The 17754-nt window shown below is 47.1% G+C and overlaps 2 protein-coding genes across 14 annotated transcripts in view; both read right to left on the reverse strand.

Moving 5' to 3' along the window:
- Positions 1-297: 297 nt before the first annotated feature.
- NOP2 (NOP2 nucleolar protein) lies at positions 298-9560 on the reverse strand. Of its 2 annotated transcripts, none has more exons than XM_079775875.1 (16): positions 9401-9560; positions 9036-9145; positions 7866-7911; positions 7599-7687; positions 7182-7411; positions 5550-5605; positions 5285-5445; positions 4987-5186; positions 4771-4860; positions 3882-3969; positions 3665-3805; positions 2931-3070; positions 2692-2781; positions 2416-2538; positions 2076-2304; positions 298-1075 (listed from the first exon to the last, which is right to left on the reverse strand). In XM_079775875.1, the coding sequence occupies exons 2-16, from the start codon at positions 9139-9141 to the stop codon at positions 414-416; spliced, it is 2451 nt and encodes an 816-aa protein (XP_079632001.1). In that variant the 5' UTR covers positions 9142-9145; positions 9401-9560; the 3' UTR covers positions 298-413. The 2 variants fall into 2 exon arrangements, with proteins under 2 accessions (XP_079632001.1, XP_079632000.1); XM_079775874.1 differs by having other exon boundaries at positions 7182-7423.
- A 1169-nt stretch (positions 9561-10729) lies between these two features.
- The window catches only part of CHD4 (chromodomain helicase DNA binding protein 4), a 31253-nt gene continuing 24228 nt past the window's right edge, over positions 10730-17754 (reverse strand). For 8 of the 12 annotated variants that reach the window (XM_079775864.1, XM_079775862.1, XM_079775861.1 and 5 more), the window contains 4 exons: positions 17528-17660; positions 12813-13008; positions 11746-11909; positions 10730-11349 (listed from right to left, as the gene is read on the reverse strand). In XM_079775864.1, coding sequence (XP_079631990.1) covers positions 11332-11349; positions 11746-11909; positions 12813-13008; positions 17528-17660 — 511 coding nt within the window. In that variant the 3' untranslated portion in view covers positions 10730-11331. Of the gene's footprint in view, positions 11350-11745; positions 11910-12809; positions 13009-17527; positions 17661-17754 lie in introns of all 12 variants that reach the window. The other 4 variants (XM_079775865.1, XM_079775871.1, XM_079775868.1 and 1 more) reach the window with 1 other exon arrangement.

Below are 17754 nucleotides of genomic sequence, written 5' to 3' on the forward strand. Positions count from 1 at the left end.
CCGGAAAACCCAACCCTCCAGTCCGCCATGGGTCCTAGTGGCAGGAAGCCCATCTCCCTCCCCACACCCCTATTTCCCTCCTCTCCCCAAACACCCTACCTCCAACTCCTGGCCTCTCCTTTCCGGGGTCCCTGGAGTCCCTGGAGTCCCAGGGGTCCCAAGAGCCTAAAACTGACCTGATTTCTCTGTATACCACTGTCCCCTCTCTTAAGAGGATCCCTGTCCCACCCTCCCACCTCTACCCTTACAGCAGCAATGCCAGTACTCGGCCCCCTCAAAAAACACAGCGACCAGAGATTGTAAAATGTATATTAAATTTTATATGCACAGTGGGAAAGCCATCCTCACAGAGGTACGAGTTCCAACCCAGTGACAACAGCAAGGAGCACCCCAGTCTAGTGTCACCCACCTATCTAAGACAGCAGTGGCTGGCTGCTGCCTCTGGGCTGAGATTTTCTCCTCTTTGCTGGTGGGGGTCGGCTGGCACTAAGGGGGGACATGGTAGGAGTCTGGGGTCCCTCGGGGGTGCCATTCTGTTTCTGGAAGGCAGCTTTCTTGGAAGGCTTCTGTGGTACCTGCTGCTTTACCTTCTCAGCCCCTTGGGGCTGAACACCGTTCTCAGGCTTCCAAGTGGCCAGAGTCTTGGAGAGGGACAGCCCAGAGGGCAGCTCTGTATCCGTGCCCTTGAGAGGGGCCTTCTGCCTCCGGAAGGCAACTTTCCTGGAAGACTGCAGTTTAGGTGCCTGTGGCTTTAGTTTCCCAGTCCCCTTTGGTTTTCTGATCACTCCGGCCTTTTCAGCTGGCTGCCTGTTACCCTGGAGCTTGGAGGAGGCTTGGACCTTTGGGACAGAAGGTCCAGTGGACAATTCAGGGTCTGCCCCTTTGGAGATGCCATTCTGCTTCTGGAAGGAGGTCTTCTTGGGATGCTGCCGTTTCTGCAAGTGCCGCTCTGCTTTCACAGCCCCTGTGGCCTTCTTGGCAGGCTTGCTGCTGCTCTCAGGCTTGGGGGTCACCTGACCTTTCAGGTCAGGCACATCTGGGTTTGTAGGGGTGGATGTTGCAGAATTTCCTGGGGCTAAAATTAAACAGATTATGTGAGAAAAAGGACCTCATCACTGGGTCTTGATCATTAGTGGTGGAGGCAAATAGAGGCATTAAAATAAGGAAACTGCCTGGGTACTGTTTCTTGGCCAAGTGTTCGACATCACTGAAAGAGTGCCTTAGAGTAGACTACCTGGCTTCCCTCAAGTCCTATTTGAACTCTGCATTACAGAGAAGGGTTCACTACACATCCTTGGGTCAAAAAGTTTTAGAGGAAGGAAGCTGTGCCCGCCCTGAGGACAGCAGATAGCAAGACATTCTAACACACAACAACTAGAAACAAGCTATTAAGACATAAATGAGTACTGACATATTAAATACGTACTTTTAAAGTTACAACGAATTTTAACTATTTCTTAAGGTTTTTGTTAACATTCAGATGTGACTTTTGTAAGGGGCATTACTGATAAAGAAAAAACCCAACTCAATAAACCATGCAGTTTGTATCCAGAGACGCTCACTTCTCCCTCTTCCAACTAAACCCAGGTTATATCCCAGCATGCAGAGCTCAGCAAACCCCACACTTCCCCTTGAGATCCAGGACAGACTCCTCAAGATGGCCGAGAAAACAATCTGTAATTAGTGTGATGGCTCAGAGAACGGACAGTTCTGAGGAGTTTTATTGCCAACCCAGTGCTGACAATGCGGGACCAGCAGAGGTCCATTACCAGTAAGGTGACCCTGGGTCAAGAAGGAAGAGAAACCACAACCCGCATTGGGAATATATTTAGTGATGAGCAAGTGCAGCCACTTGGTAGATAAAGCAGCAGGCCGGCATCCATAGGAGCACTCTAACACACGCCAATGGGGTCCCAGCTCAGGACCAAGCCTAGCTGGATCAAAGGGGTCTCTTATCCAAGCAGGCTAAGGCTATGCTAAGGATGGCAGGAATCCTCCCTTCCCCACAGTCACACTATGAGTCTTGAAAGGCAGAAAGAGCAAAGGCAGTGATGATGGGTAGAGAGATCACTTACCTGTTTGGGACTGGGGAATAGAATTGGAGAATTTCTTGAACTTGGCAATAAAGAAACCATCCATATTGTGGGTGTGGGGGTAGAAGCGGCGGGTGGAACGCAGAGTGGGGTGGAAGCGCCTTTCTCGAAAGCGGGTAAAGCCCTCCTGGCCGAAGTCTAGACCTGTGGGCACCAGCCGCACATTCCTCTTTTTCAGGGCATAGTCTACCACCCACTCGTTCTCTTCCACCTGGATATGTGGGGGAGACAAAGATGGAAGGAAGAGCAGAGCTGAGCTGAAGGGAGCTAAGGGGCAAGTCTTCCAGCCCTGCCCTCCTGCTCTGCCGTGCAGAGGCCTCACCATGATGGAACAGGTGCAGTAGACGAGGTAGCCTCCTGTCTTGGAGGTGGCATTGACAGAGTCAATAGCACTCAGGAGCAACTCCTTCTGAAGGTGAGCACAGCGCAGGATGTCCTTCTCATCCTGCCCCAGGGCGAAGACCCAAGAGTGTCAGAATTTCAAAGGCAATCTCAGGAAGAGAGGTGAGCTGCTGGGTGCCCCTCCACCTCCCATTCCTGCTCTGCAAGGCCCAGCCTAGACCTCTCAGCTATTCCCACCCCCACCCCAGCTCCTCACCTTGTTAGTCTTCACAGCTGGGTCCTTGGAGATGACCCCAGTGCCACTGCAGGGAGCGTCCAGCAGTACTCGGTCAAAGCCCCCCACCACCTGGAGAAAAAGGGTAGGTTAATCACCGTTTTTAGTCACCTATCCTGCACCATTTATTTCCGAGAGGCAAATCTAAATATTCTGATGTCAGGAAGGGGGCAGGTGAACTGGAAGACACCCCAGGAGAGATGCACAGAAGGGAGTCCCACCTTGGGGAATTGACGCCCATCATAGTGGCTGATAATGGTGTTGGTGACGCCCAACCGGTGCAGGTTACCCACAACACTCTTGAGCCGCTCAGCATTGGCATCATTGGCAAGGATCACACCTGTGTTCTTCATCAGCTGGGCTGGGGGGAGGGAGGGTCAGTGCTCAGCAGCCAGCTCCTCTGCCCCCACACTTGCTAGCACCCTCCAGCCCAGGAATCCACAGGTGAAGTCTCAGCAGCTCAAGGAAAACTTCACCCCATCAGCCCTGCTCCCCACTGCCTACTGCATGGGTCTCCCCAGTCTGCACTGACCCCTGGTCATGAGCACACTAATCAACATGGGTTTTTCCATCGTTACTGAACATCTCTCTGGTCCCACAGACTAAGTTACTTCTTTTAAGTGTTAACAGCTTAATAAAAAAATGGTTACAACTAATTACTATGCCAAGTATCTCTATATGTATATCTCAACCCTTATCACCCAAGCATAATATAATAGCCAACCCAAGCACAATTACCACCCCATTTCACAGGTGACAAAAGAAAATCAAAGGCTTGCCCGAGGCCCTAAGTGCCCCCCACAGGGCTGGAACGCAGGCCGAAGCCAGAGCCTGTACTCCTCACCACTCTGCTAGCTGTCTGTGCAGTTTCCTAAGAACTAGCGAGACACCAACCCCATCTGCTTTCAAAAGCAGAGAACCAGATAAATCCTGCTCCTGCCTGCATTGCTCGTACCTATGTAGCTGGTCTTTCCTCCAGGGGCACAACACATGTCCAGGATCCGCTCATGCTCCTGGGGGGCCAAGGCCATGACGGGTAACATGCTGGAGGCTCCCTGAAGCATATAGTGCCCAGCCAGGTACTCGGGAGTAGCACCTGCAGAGGAGGACCCGTTTGTGACACGCTGGGAGAAGGGCAGAGGCAGAAGGGCTACTGGTCAGGGAGCACTCACCAATGGGCACTGAGGAATCATATACCACTAGTCCGGTCTTTGACCACTTGCCCAGGGGATCCAGGTTAACCCCACGATTGATTAGCGCCTGAAGGTAAAAAGAATGAAGATTTTAAAAGCCTTATAGGTTACCATGTCAAGAAAACAGATGGAGATATGAAAACCTGCTCCTATCAGGAAGTCTGTGGTACAACTCCTAGATCTCTTAGAAAACAAAGACCACAGGCTCGCTGAAAGCAATTTCCCCTCACATCCCATCCCACCCCATCCCATCCTCTGGTGTCCTTTTCCTTAGCCTTAGGCTCTAATTCAAGGTCTGAACTCCATCCCGCTGGCGCAGACTGGCAGCTCCTGCTATTTCCTGGAAGGGGACTCCAATTTTCCAAGAGGCTTAGCCCTCTGACACACCAAAACTTAATCCTACTGGTCAGAGCACATCACAGATAACTATCAGGTTATCTTCGCACAGGAAACATGAAACACATGGTGAACGGAGCTTTAGAAACTGGGCTCTTGAACCTGGGGTCCTTGATTCCTTGGAAACAATGAGCTTGAAACATTGTTTGTGCCCATTTTCTTGGGGCAGGAATCAGTTTCACCAGCTTCTCAATGATCTAAAAGGCAGACAAGTCCCTCCCATTTCTGAGGTAGTGCTTTTATCCTTATGCAGATGTCTCAACTGTCACAGGGAGCAGAGGCTAAAGGGACGAGTTTTCCACTTCACAGAGGTCCTAGGCCCCGAGCCAGTCAGACAGACCCAGCATGACACCAGGCCTATATAGGTTTGCCTCCTGGAATCATGTTTATACCAACAACCAATACCAGTCATGGTGGTGAACAGAACTCAGTACCTCCCAGAGACAAGCAAACCTCAAAACCCACCCCTCACCTGAGCAAGGTCTCGGCGCCGGGTTTTCAAGGTGTTGGTCCTGAGGGTGATGGGCCGAGGCACCTCATTAGCTTCTAAGAACTCCACCAGCTGGTAAAGCAAGATGGCAAGGAGCAAGTCAGGGAGATAAATACACAGGGAGCTGACCGCCGTTCTTCCTCAGGGTAAGAGAGGTGATAACAGGAAAGCAGGAGCATCAGATTGGCAGTTCAGTACCTCAGACAGAGGGAAGAGGTCCATGAGCTTGCCAAGCAGAAAGTCTCCATAGGAGTAATAAGTGGCCAGATCCCGCTGAAGCCGGTGCAGATATTCAGCTCGAGACCGACCTTCCTCCCGCTGAGTCCCAAAATCACGCAGCACTCCCACTATGTCTTGGATGCGCTTATGAATTCGTTGCAAGTCTGGAGCCTGGGCACGTAGGCCTGTTAAGAAACTGTTTCATAACGGCCCAGGGCCTGGAAAAGCCCGCCAGCAAGCACCTTCCCCCACCCCTCACCCTTCACTGAAAGGATATCCTGCTCCATCTCCCCAGCAGGGGGCAGCACAAAAGGCTCCTCTTCATCCAGGTTGATCTGCAGGCCCCCATCTGTCTCGTATTCCTTTTGGGGGCCCAACTCAGGGGACACTCCCTCCTCTTCTTCCTCTTCATCAGTTTCCTCCTCACTCCACTGGCCCCTAGAAACAGGTCCAGGAACAAAGCAATTCACAGATCAAAACAGACACCTCTTCCTTCATCCCAGCCGTTAACTATTCTCCATTCTAAAGTTTCCAAAACTCACCCAGCAACAGCTTCCTGGGCCTTCTGCTTCCGAGCAGCCCTTTCAATGGGCAGCAACTAAAAAAGACGAGAGGCTGGTGATGTAGAGCTTGCCCTCCCACCAACCCACTGGCACTTTGTATCTCTGTGTTTTATTTTTTCCTAAATACAAATGTAACACTTGCTCTCAGAAGGAAACATATACCCTAAAGAAGTGAATTTAAATTGGCACAATACTGACAACTGTTGAAACTAAATGATGGATTCAAAGGGTTCCTTATACTGTTCTATCTACTTCTGCATTTCCCTTTCCATTAAGAAGTTTAAAACATGAACACACACCCATATGTGTACAGGGAGGACAAAAACTGTCCTTAGGCATCTTTTCTTCCAGACTTATTCTTACTTTTTTTTAAAGAGAAGTTTCATAAGTTTATTTGAGCCAAAATTGACAATTGCTGGGAAGCAAGATCTCAAATACTCCCTATTCTACTTTTCCTACAGTTAAAATCATGATACGTTTCCAAATTTGTTTCTTGCCTTTTCTCATTCACAGATAACAGGCATATTCAGACATAATGGCCAAATGTTAATTTAGCATATGTCTATTGGGTACTTGGAAATTTTCCAGTTTTTCGCATTAGAGTCCATGTAGTACCTCAAACTCTCCTAATAGGAGCTCTATAGAGAGATGGGGGTTTGTGGGTGAGGGATGCAAATTGGAACTTGCTTTTTCTTTTTCAATTGATTTTCAGGGCCTTTTTAAGAATTCTATGTAACTCTTTATATTAAAATCCTCTAGTAACACACCCATATACTAATTGTGGAATACATAAATAACTTCTTACACCTCAGTAAATAAATCTGTCCACATTTTGGATCATTTCCTAAATGGAATTACTAGGTAAAGGAAGTTTCTAGTCCTGGCTGGTGTAGCTCAGTTGGTTGGGTATTGTCCCTTGCACGGAAAGGTTGCCAGTTCGATTCCTGGTCAGAGCATGTGTCCAGGGTTGTGAGTTCGATCTCAGGCATGGGGGTGCATGAAGCAGGCAACTGATGTTTCACTCTCACATTTCTCTCTCTCTCTCTCAAAACCAATAAAAAATATTTTAAAGAAGAAGAAAAAGTTTCTAAGGTTCTCAGCAAATGCTTTATTAAAAACGTGTGTGCGCCCTAGCTGGTTTGACTCAGTGGATAGAGTGTCAGCCTGTGGACCGAAGAGTTCGCTTCCAGTCAAGGGCACATGTCCGGGTTGCGGGCTCAATCCCCAATAGGGTGTGCAAGAGGCAACCGATCAATGATTCTCATCACTGATGTTTCTATCTCTCTCTCCCTCTCCTTTCCTCTCTGAAATCAATATATTAAAATGAACTTATATTTTTTTAAAAAGTGTGTGCATTTCTATTCCATCAGTGGGGTACCAAGTGTCCACCTTACCATATCCTCATCAGCACTGAGCATTCTCATATTTTAAAATGCTCCATCAAATAGCTCATTTAAACAAGCATGTGCCCTGGAATGATGTAAGGTCATAGGAAAACAGTGTTAGAAACCTAAAATCCCTTTTTTCTTCTCAGGGTTATCCTTGTCTCAAGGACCTGGAAAGACTAAAATGCAAGGATTGCTTCCTGAACATCTAGAGAAATAAACTCACCTCCTCTTCATCTTCGTCCTCTGTGTTGGAGTCTGTTCCATAGTCATCTATCATATCAGCATCACTGTCCTCAGAGCCCCAGAGGTCCCCCTGGTTTACCACACCATCCTCTTCGGAGTCTTCCTCCTCCTCCTCCTCCTCACTGCTATGGGCTGGTGCTGGGCGCTTCTTGCCTTGAGCAGTGTTAAATAAGGACTGGGCTCCCTTCTTACCAGGTGTCTGGAGAGCTCCTACAGAGATCCCTAAGGGTTTGAAGAAACCTAAACTAATGGTAGCCACACACTGATGGAGCCTGTACTTTCTACCCCCAAGAATATCCTCTGACTGCTCCTTTCACTCCAGAAATGATCAGCAAGCCCCTCTCTTCCCAGGCCCATAGGACTCTTCATGTAGCACCCAGTTCCTATTTTCACTGACCTTTTGGTAGCTTTCCAGGCAATGGTTTGACCCCAGAACACTTATTCATCAAAGGGGTTTCAGCAGAGCCCAGCCTCCTCTTGGCTGCCCTGAAAATACATAAGGACTGAGGAAATGGACTACACCTCCAGGTTCTGACATTTCCCATCACAAGGAAGTGTGACAGTCCCCAAACAACCCTTTTCATCAGCATGATCACAAGGAATCATGTGGCTGAAGATGAACAGTATCAATTTAATCTACGTAAGTCTGGACATCCACACTCACCTCTTTCGAGCACGACTAGACAGCCTTTTGGAATTTTCATCACCAGCTGTAGAAGAGAGAGAGAGAGAAAGAACAGGAAGTTACAGGGAAAATAAAAAACAGGAAGGACAGAGGAAAGAAGTGGGGAAAGAGTTAATGAAAGAGAGACAATTCTAATTCACTGGATAAGAAATAGAAAGGAGATGATCTCCATCTCATTGTTCAGCAACCAAATCCAAACTGAGCCTCCCTCCAGACTTCTGATTTCAATAAAGAGCATCATCACCATTCTGATAACATAGATTTAAAAGCTAGAGTTTCTTCTGCTCTTTCCCTTACTCTCAATTTAACTGGTTATCAACCACTGTAGATTTTACCTTTACAACTGCTGTTATTCATACATTCTCCAAGAAATAAAAGGTTTAAATCTCAACCCTTCATTTAGTAACTGTATGCAGGTAATTAACCTCTCAGCATCCACTTCCTTAACAGTGCCTTTCTCACAGGGCACTAAGAGAAGGAAGCAATGTGTCCAAAGGGCTCAGTACAATGCTCAGCTCAATAAACTGCAGCTTGTCTCCAATGCAAACTACCTGTCTCCTCTACCAGTCTTCCAAGCAGCGGACTACTCACATGTGGGAACCAGATTTGTGTGTTCCCACCTCCATCCCCTCCACAATGCAGTTCACAGGAACTGGCCTGTCCCCTTCCCAACTCCACTTGCTACAATGTCACCCAGCCCGGCCAGTGGCTCAGTGGTTGAGTGTTGACCCATAAACCAGGAGGAGGCAGCTAATCAACGATTCTCTCATCACTGATGTTTCTCTCTCCCTCTCCCTTCCTCTCTGAAATCAATAAAAAATATATTTTAAAAATAAATAAATAGGCATCCATTCTTCAAAACCCAGGTTCTTAAAATCTAAGTTCTCTCACTGCGTGGGGACACCGCCTTCATTTGGACTCCTTCAGAGATAAACCTCTCCTTGCTATGAGTACTTGTGTCCCTGTCGCTTCTTCCCTAAGCTCTAAACGCTGATGAGGGTGTTTCATTCACACTTATTCCTAGTAACTCATACAGAAAAGATTCCACTTCAACAGGAAGTGGAGAGACTAAATAAAATGAAGGTTATGAATGTATATGGAAAAAGCGGCGCACAAGCTGGAGAATCAGAAGGCATGCTTGACCCTCACCTGCAGGCAAGAATCTGGCGAGCTCGGTCTCGGCGCCCTTCTGTTTTCGGGCCTTTCGGCCGGGCCCGCGCTTCTCCTTCTTGGTAGGGTCCAACTTGCGCCCCATGATACTGGGGAAAAGAAAAATGGGAGTCGCCCATGTTGGAAAGGGAAAGGCAGACCGCAGACTTGGCGTATTAGAGTGGGAAAGGGCATCATCTCCACCAGAACCTCGATTCAGCACCCCCTCGAGGCCTGACCAAACTCCTTCCACGACGAGACCCGGACTCCACGCCATTTGTACAGCGTCCCCGTCCTCATGCCCCAGCCCAGGTCAGCGCTCCCTTCCCCGACTTCCTGCAGAATCCTCCGAAGCCTCGGCTCACCTGAAAGCGGGCCCAGGCCCGAGACGCGCCTTCGGTAACAGGGACAGCAATCCACGTGCAGTCTGAGGCTACAGTTCTGACGCCACTCTCCTAGGAACTGTTTTACGCCGACGCACGGAGCGCGCACGCCTGGTGGCCCCGCCTCTTCCGGTCGGCCGCAGAACCCGGAACGTACGGGCGCCCTGGGAACGCGCGCCAGGCGGTACGCGCTGCGGCCGGGGAAAATTCGGGAGCGGACCACTCTACTGACTCCCAGAGGGAAGGCAACGGGGGCGGAGCCATTCTCAGCTTCCGCGCCCTTCCCTCCTGGCCTTAGCGTTTTGCTTCAGTGCTGATTTCAGTTGGGAAAACTGGTACCTGAAGGCCTCCCCTTCACCCCAAACCAATGCGAAGTAGCCGGACCCTCCTCCTGGCACCTCCACCCTACCTCGCCGAAGATCATAGAATCCCTGGCCCCTGGCCTACTCCCAACCCTTTGATTATGAACCTTCTTCCTTGATCCCACAGACCCCTGTTCAGCCCATTAGGTAGTTACTTTGCTTAGGTTCACATCTGGGGATTGGTGGACATACTGCATCTTGACTTCATACAAGTGAGCAAGGAAAAACTATTTCAGCCTTCCTTCTTATACTACTAGAGGCCCAGTGCACAAGATTCGTGCACTGGGGGTGGGGGTGGGGGTGTCCCTCAGCCCGGCCTGAGCCCTTTCATAGTCAGGGAGACCTCAGAGGATGTCCGACTGCCATGGAAGCAGGAGAGGCTCCAGCCACTGCCACTGCACTCCCCAGCCGTGAGCCTGGCTTCTGGGCTTTTGGCAGAGCAGCGCTCCCCCTGTGGGAGCACACTGACTACCAGGGGGCAGCTCCTGCATTGAGCATCTGCCCCCTGGTGGTCAGTGCACATCATAGCCACCAGTCATTTTGCCATTTGGTCAATTTGCATATTAACCTTTTATTATATAGGAAGATAGTGCTCGGCAGCTGTTAAACACTGTCCCAAGCACTGTTACTGGATTTACCTTCCCAACTTTCTGAAGACTATTTTATACATGGGAAACCTAAGCCCAGAAAAGTTACCTTGGTCACACGGCCATGAAATGGCAGGCAGGACAGGGTATGCGCCCAGGTAGTTGGGAGCCTCTCCTTTTCCAGGGGAGAATGAGCCGTCTCCCTTGGTCTGGAGCACAGGGCACAAGCACACAGACAGGAGAGCGCTTTTGTCAACTATCAGAACCCATGGAAACCTTTAGTTTCCAACTCCACATTCCCCAGGGCTCCGGTCATACACATGCATCCACCTGCTCCTACAACCCACACTGAACCAGAGCACTAAAATACAAGGAAACTTTTATTTTCAATTTTCATCAAGAAATTTTGCTGTGGTTTTTATGCTTTTGGTTCTTTTCCTTTTTTTTTTTTTTTTCCAAACTTTATTTCATTCTAGCCGTGGCTGGAGCCGCTGGGTTCCTGGTATTAAAAAGATGCCAACAGAGGTAGCTGTGTCTCACCCAGGGGCCCAGCCCACTCCAAATACCCCAAAAAAGGAGAAAAGAAAACACAAAATAAATCAACAAGATAAAACCAAAAGAACGAAGAAATTCAGATCGTTTTCTTCAAGCCTGGCAGGAACCCACAACAGTTTGTGTGTAACAGACGTTACAGTGGGGAAAGCCAGGGCCCAGAAGAAGGCCAGCCAGCCCGCCAGCTTCCTGCAGATGGCGCCGGCGCTACTGCTGCATTCTCTCCAGCAGGAAGGGCACCACTGCCCTCACTCCCTCCCCTCCCCAGTAGACTGGGGCTGTTCCTTTACAACATGGAAGATGGGCAGAAGGAAGGAGAGGGTCTCTCAGGCCCCCAAGGAAGAAGCTGGGCAAGGGAAAGTGAGGAAGGTCATTGCTCAGCGGTGAAGGTGGTCATCGTCAGTCTGGATCTTCACTGCTGCTGGGCTACCTATAGCAAAAGAGAGACATGGAAGTCAGAATTCCAAACCAAGGTATTCACCAGATCCCAAGAGAACTCCCTGGTAGGAAGGCCCCACCTGCCCAGTTAGGGACAGAGAGTGAAAGTTACAAGTTCCAGAATGGCTCTGCTGGGACAGGGACCATGAGAAAATGGTCCCTGGCTGGTTTGGTTTAGTGGATAAAGTGTCGGCCTGTGGACTGAAGGGTCCCAGGTTCGATTCCAGTCAAGGGCACATGCACGGCTTGCGAGTTCGGTCCCCAGTGTGGGGCATGCAGGAGGCAGCCGATCAATGATTCTCATCATTGATGTTTCTATCTCTCTCCCCTCTCCTTTCCTCTCTGAAATCAGTAAAAATATATTTTTTTAAAAAGAAAATGGTCCAACCTGCTGCGGAGTAGGTTCAGGCGCTCGGTTTGCCAGGCGGCTGAGAATGTTACGCTCTGACATCTGTAGCCTCACAGCAACTGGGGGAATTCGGGCAATAGTAGCTGGGAGTCGAGTCACATCAGCTTTCATGTCACTCAGCAGTTCTTCTAGCTGTTTCAGAACTGCATAGGGAGAAAAAATGGTGGTGAGCTGTGGTGAAGACCACAGTGGACCTGTGCCCTGCCCATGACTTCTCAATGACCAAATGATTGATGTGGAGTATTGTCCTTTATCAGAGTCTCCCGACCTGGCCTTTACCACGCTCAAATTCCTACCCCTCATATTCCAGTTCCAACTGTCCATGATTTTATGCTTTTAATTTTTATTTTTAATTAAAGTTGACATTCAATATGATTTTATGTTATTTTCAGGTGTACAGCATAGTGGCTTGATGATCATGTACTTTCAAAAGTGATACCCCTGATAACAGTCTAGTGCCATCTGACACCATACACTGTCATTACAGTATTGACAATATTCCCTATGCTGTGCTTCACATCCGCGGTTATTTGGTATCTATGCCTTTTAAAGTCACCTAACCCTCACTGTCCTTTGCTCCCTCTTGTCTCTACTTCCTGAGAAGCTTATTCCTGTTGTTTCCTTTTCTCACTATCTTTCCTCTCCACCTTTTGGAGTTGTCTCCTTCTCCTTTATTTATGCCTTCTTTTCCTCATTTCACCCTCCACCTCCCTCACAATGTTTTAACTTTAATTAGAAAGGGGTCTAGATTTGTCGGGATCTTAAATCACCTTAAGTTACCCCTAAAGTATCCCAGATGACACTATATTATTCCACTTTGCTTCCCACCTCCAAGAACTTGAATATATTAAAAGAGGCAAAAAACTACTATCCTTAATTGTCTCTAAGATAATAGCTTCCCAAGGAGGAAGGCACAGATCCCCAGTACATCTTAAGCACCCAGACAAAAGGACCCTGAAAAAGGTTTTGGAAACAAGCAATGTGTATTGGGGAGGGGTGGAGGAGGAAGGACTGAGTCAGCAGGAGGCAGGGGAGCCACTGGCTACCTTTGTGCAGGACCGCATTGGCAGGCTTGTTTCCTGCCATTGACTCCTTGGACAGGTGTTGATGACTCTCTGCCAAACACTCCACCTCAGCAAAGCGGGTATTTAGAGCCATAGAAGGGTGAGAAGGGTCCTCCGACATGTTCAGGTAAGCTGCCCGCCGAAGCTGTTCCTCAATGACCAGGGCTTGTTCTAGAAGCTGGACAAGGGATAAAGAGGAGAAGGGATTTGGAGTGATACTCACTTTGCTTATTTCTTTTGTTCTGGTCAATTCTCACCCGAGATTATTTTTTCCATCGATTTTTTTTTAAAATATATTTTATTGATTTTTTTTACAGAGAGGAAGGGAGAGGGAGAGAGAGTTAGCAACATCGATGAGAGAGAAACATCGATCAGCTGCCTCCTGCACACCCCCTACTGGGGATGTGCCCGCAACGAAGGTACATGCCCTTGACCGGAATCGAACCTGGGACCCTTCAATCCGCAAGCCGACGCTCTATCCACTGAGCCAAACTGGCCAGGGCTTTTTCCATTGATTTTGAGAGAGTAGAAGGAAGGGGAGAGACAGAGAGAAGGAAACATCAATGTGAGAGAGACACATCAATTGGATGCCTCCTGCACGCACTCTGACCGAGGCCAGGAATCGAGCCTGCAACAAAGGTACGTGCCTTTGACCAGAATCAAACCCATAACCCTTCAGTCCATGGGCCAACGCTCTAACCACTGATCCAAACTGGCTAGGGCTACTGCTTATTTCTGATGGGTCTCAGAATGTATAAAAAATTAGAATCACAAATAATCTTACCTCCTAGAGATACTGTTAGCATTCTGAGATTTTTCTTTCCATAGGTATTTTTTACGTAATTGAAACTATATATACATATCTGTTATGTTTCACTAAAAGTTACATAGTAAGCATCTTCCTTTGTTCTTAGCTGCACTTCATAAAAGATGATTCTTAATGGTTTGCATGGTAGTCCATCCCATGGATATATCTACATCGTATCATTTCAGGTGCTTTACTCTAAAATTATTTTTGGCCCTGGCCAGTGTAGCTCAGTTTGGGCGTTGTCCTGTGCACCAAAAGGTTGCGGGTTCGAATCCCAGTCAGGGCACATGTCCAGGTTGCAGGCTTGATCCCCCACAGGGGGCATGCAGGAGGCAGCTAATCAATGTCTTGCTCTCACATCAATGTTTCTCTCTCCCTCTCCCTTCCTCTTATCTTTTTTTTTTTTTAATATATTTTATTGATTTTTTACAGAGAGGAAGAGAGAGTTAGAAACATTGATGATAGAGAAACATCGCAGCTGCCTCTTGCACAACCCCTACTGGGGATGTGCCCACAACCAAGGTACATGCCCTTGACCGGAATCGAACCTGGGACCTTTCAGTCCGCAGGCCGATTTGGCTCTATCCACTGAGCCAAACCGGTTTCGGCTCTCCCTTCCTCTTAAAATAAATTCTCAAACATTTTTTGTTGCTTCCTGTCTCATATCTCACTTCCATTCCTTCCCTTCACCAATAGGTAACCCTTCCAATATACTTACTGTGTGTCTTTTGGTGAGTGTTCTTGAAGTTTGTGCACATTTCTAATTTACAGAACGTTCTACATATATAAAATGCTTTTCTTCCTTTCCCCACTACATATCTTCTTTTATGTTGTTATGCATTTTGTTGCTTCTAGCTGTTGCTTAGTGCTCCATGATGTGAATCCATATTTTATCTATCCACACTCCCAATTTCAAACAGCTAGGTTGCTTCCAGGCCCCAACACCAAAAATCATACTGCAACACACTCTTGTAGCTGTCATCTGATGGAGCTGTGTAAAAGGGTCTTTGAAATATATTCCAAGAGACAGAACATTGATTCAGAAGTTATGAGACTTAATTTGCTCACGCATCCACTGGTAGAGAGAATGCATTAGGGGTCAGGAAAAAGGACAGTATGAGGATAATGGGCTGTTGTTTCTTCCACAAGATTTGGCTCCAGCAGGGCCTACTAATTTACCTCCAAACAGACCAAGCATCCACTTTCAATCCATATACCCTGTCTCCTTCACCAACTCCCTCTTCCCGCCCCAAACTAGCTTTTTCTAGGATCAGCCCTTGACTTGCTGCTGTTCTTTTAAAGTATTCTCCCAAGAGATCTCTTCCTGTCGTAGGTCAGCCAGAACCTATATGCAAATGATTTGATGCTTTTCAAACCTGCAGGTCAAGCACTGATTGTTCTGATTCCACTCATGTATGATGATCACTCTTTGATCCCACTTGTTTATGGTGGCACAGGTAATGGGAGGGTTATTTGCTGGTGAGAAACACCAATTGACTTGCCTAAAACTGAACTTCCTCTTTTCTACAAACTGTTCCCTCTCCTCCTCACTTCCCTGATCTGCCAATGATAATTTAATTTTCTCAGTGACTCAGGCTCAAAGCTTCAGTTATTTTTGAAGGCTTATTCCTTTGTATCTCAAATCCAGTAAATGACAGGTCAGCAAACTATGGCCTGGGGGCCAAATTGGGTCTGTTGCCTATTTTTGTATGGCCCAAGAGCTAAGAATTTTTATTTTACAGTTTTTAAATAGCTGAAAAGTGAAAATAGTTTGTAACATTTCATAAAAATTATATGAAGTTCAAGTTTGAGTGTTGACAAATAAAGTTTTATTGGAACACATTCATACTTATTCGTTTATCACCCATCGCTGCTTTCATGCTACCACAGAGTATTTGCAACAAAGATCGTATATCCACAAAAGCCCAAAATAGTTACTTTCTGGCCTTTTAATAGAAAAGGTTTACTGACCCCCTACAATAAATCAGTAAACTCCATAAATTCTTTTATTTCCTTTACCATATCCTTTTCATTTTCCACAGCCAGCATCATAGCTCAGCCCTTCTACCTCACAATATGATCCTATATAATAAAGAGCTAATATGCTAATTAGCCCAGATGGCTGACCTATCTTCCAGAACGAGTGGGCGGGGCCAAGAGGCAGCCGGGGCTTTGAGAGTTGAGCCCCTTGCCCTTGCACAAATTCTGTGTATCAGGCCTCTAGTAGTTCTATAATTTCGTGAATATTGTTTCCATTTCCCTTGGTCATATTAAAACTCTTCACAAACCTTTAATGGCTACCCATTAACTATAGGGTAAAGTCCATACTCTTATCCAGTGCCAAAAACCTACCTACTGACCTCTAGCCCTTACCTCTCTCTACAACCTCCCGCAAGTGTTTTCTATAACCCAACTGGGCCAACTTGCTTCCAAACACCCTAAGCTCTGCTGCCTCTATGTCTTTGCTCGGCTTAATCCATTTTAGTTTAGCCTTCTGTTTCTATCCATTCCAATCTCCATATTACATTCATCAAAACTTAATTCCCCATGCAGCCATTTGTGAACTCACTCCTCACTCCCCAAATTCCATCTGGAGAACTTTCTTTTCTTTTTTTAAAATATATTTCATTGATTTTTTACAGAGAGGAAGGAAGAGGAATAGAGTTAGAAACATCGATGAGAGAGAAACACAGATCACCTGCCTCCTGCACACTCCCTACTGGGGATGTGCCCGCAACCAAGGTACATGCCCTTGACAGGAATCGAACCTGGGACCCTTCAGTCCACAGGCCGATGCTCTACCCACTGAGCCAAACCGGTTAGGGCTGGATAACTTTCTTATGGATTCAGCAGTCTCCCTCCCAATACCCAGAATGGCATTCACTTAATCCCATATTTGCCTCTACTTTAAACTGAAAGCACCTTGAGAACAGGCACTATGCCTTATTTGTCTTTGTATCCTTGTGCCACTCATTGCTTGGTACATAATGTTTGAAGTTTTATTAGTATACATTTCTTTTTACATATATATATATATATATATATATATATATATATATATATATATATATATATATATATTTTTTTTTTTTTTTGTAGAGGAAGGGAGAGGAAAAGAGAACATCAATGATGAGAGAGAATCATTCATCAGCTGCCTTCTGCACGCCCCCTACGGGGGATTGAGCCCGCAACCCGAACATGTGCCCTTGACTGGATTCTGACCCGGGACCGTGCAGTCCGCAGGCTGATGCTCTATCCACCGAGCCAAATCAGCTAGCGCTATTAGTGTACATTTCTTACTCCCCAAATTGTACTTGGGTTTAGAGCCACATGTCTTGTCTTCATGATATCCCATTTTGATGGTCTGCACACAGGTGTTCTCAATACATGTTTGCTAATTTCCACGTAAGACTTCCTCCAGTCCTGGGCTTCTTAGCCCTAGTGATTCTGAAAATAGAGCTCTCTACTTTGCATCTTCTTTTAGTATCCACTCCTCCCCTCATCCACACAGGTACTCTCAGACCCAGAATAAAGTACCACCAGCCCACTGACAGCCCTGCCTCCTCGGAGAGCCAACTCAATCCACCTCTGTATCTTTCCTGAACACTCCAACCTACAGTGTTCCCCAACACACCCACTACACTAGAGTCTGCGCCATTCATTAGACAATCATCTTCAGCTCTTGAACAACTGGTTAATTTTCAAGTCTGTATGTCTTGATCTTTAACACTGAAGATACTTAGAAACAAAACCTTTCACAGAATGCAAAAGTTCAGCACACAGAACACAATAAACAGTATGGTTGAATGAACAGTCTCCCTCCTTTGCAGTCCCTTCTGTACTTGAAGGGCTGCCACTTCAACATGGTATTCCTCCCCATCCTGCTCACCTTAAACCTTCGTGCTAGAAACTTATTCTTGATCTCTAAGAAATTGCCACGGTTCATTTCACCCTTGAAAGGCTCATTGAGGATGGCATAGCGTGGGTCATTCTGGATGTCCTGCCACCGGGCATAGCCATGGCTATTGGAAAATTGCTCAGGAAAAACAAAACAAGCAAAGTAAGAACCTCAGTCTGTGGAACCTTCAGAAACCTTCACTAAGAATCACAACCCAG

Source organism: Cnephaeus nilssonii (assembly GCF_951640355.1).
Source record: "Cnephaeus nilssonii genome assembly, chromosome: 6".
Classification (NCBI taxonomy): Eukaryota; Metazoa; Chordata; class Mammalia; order Chiroptera; family Vespertilionidae; genus Cnephaeus; species Cnephaeus nilssonii.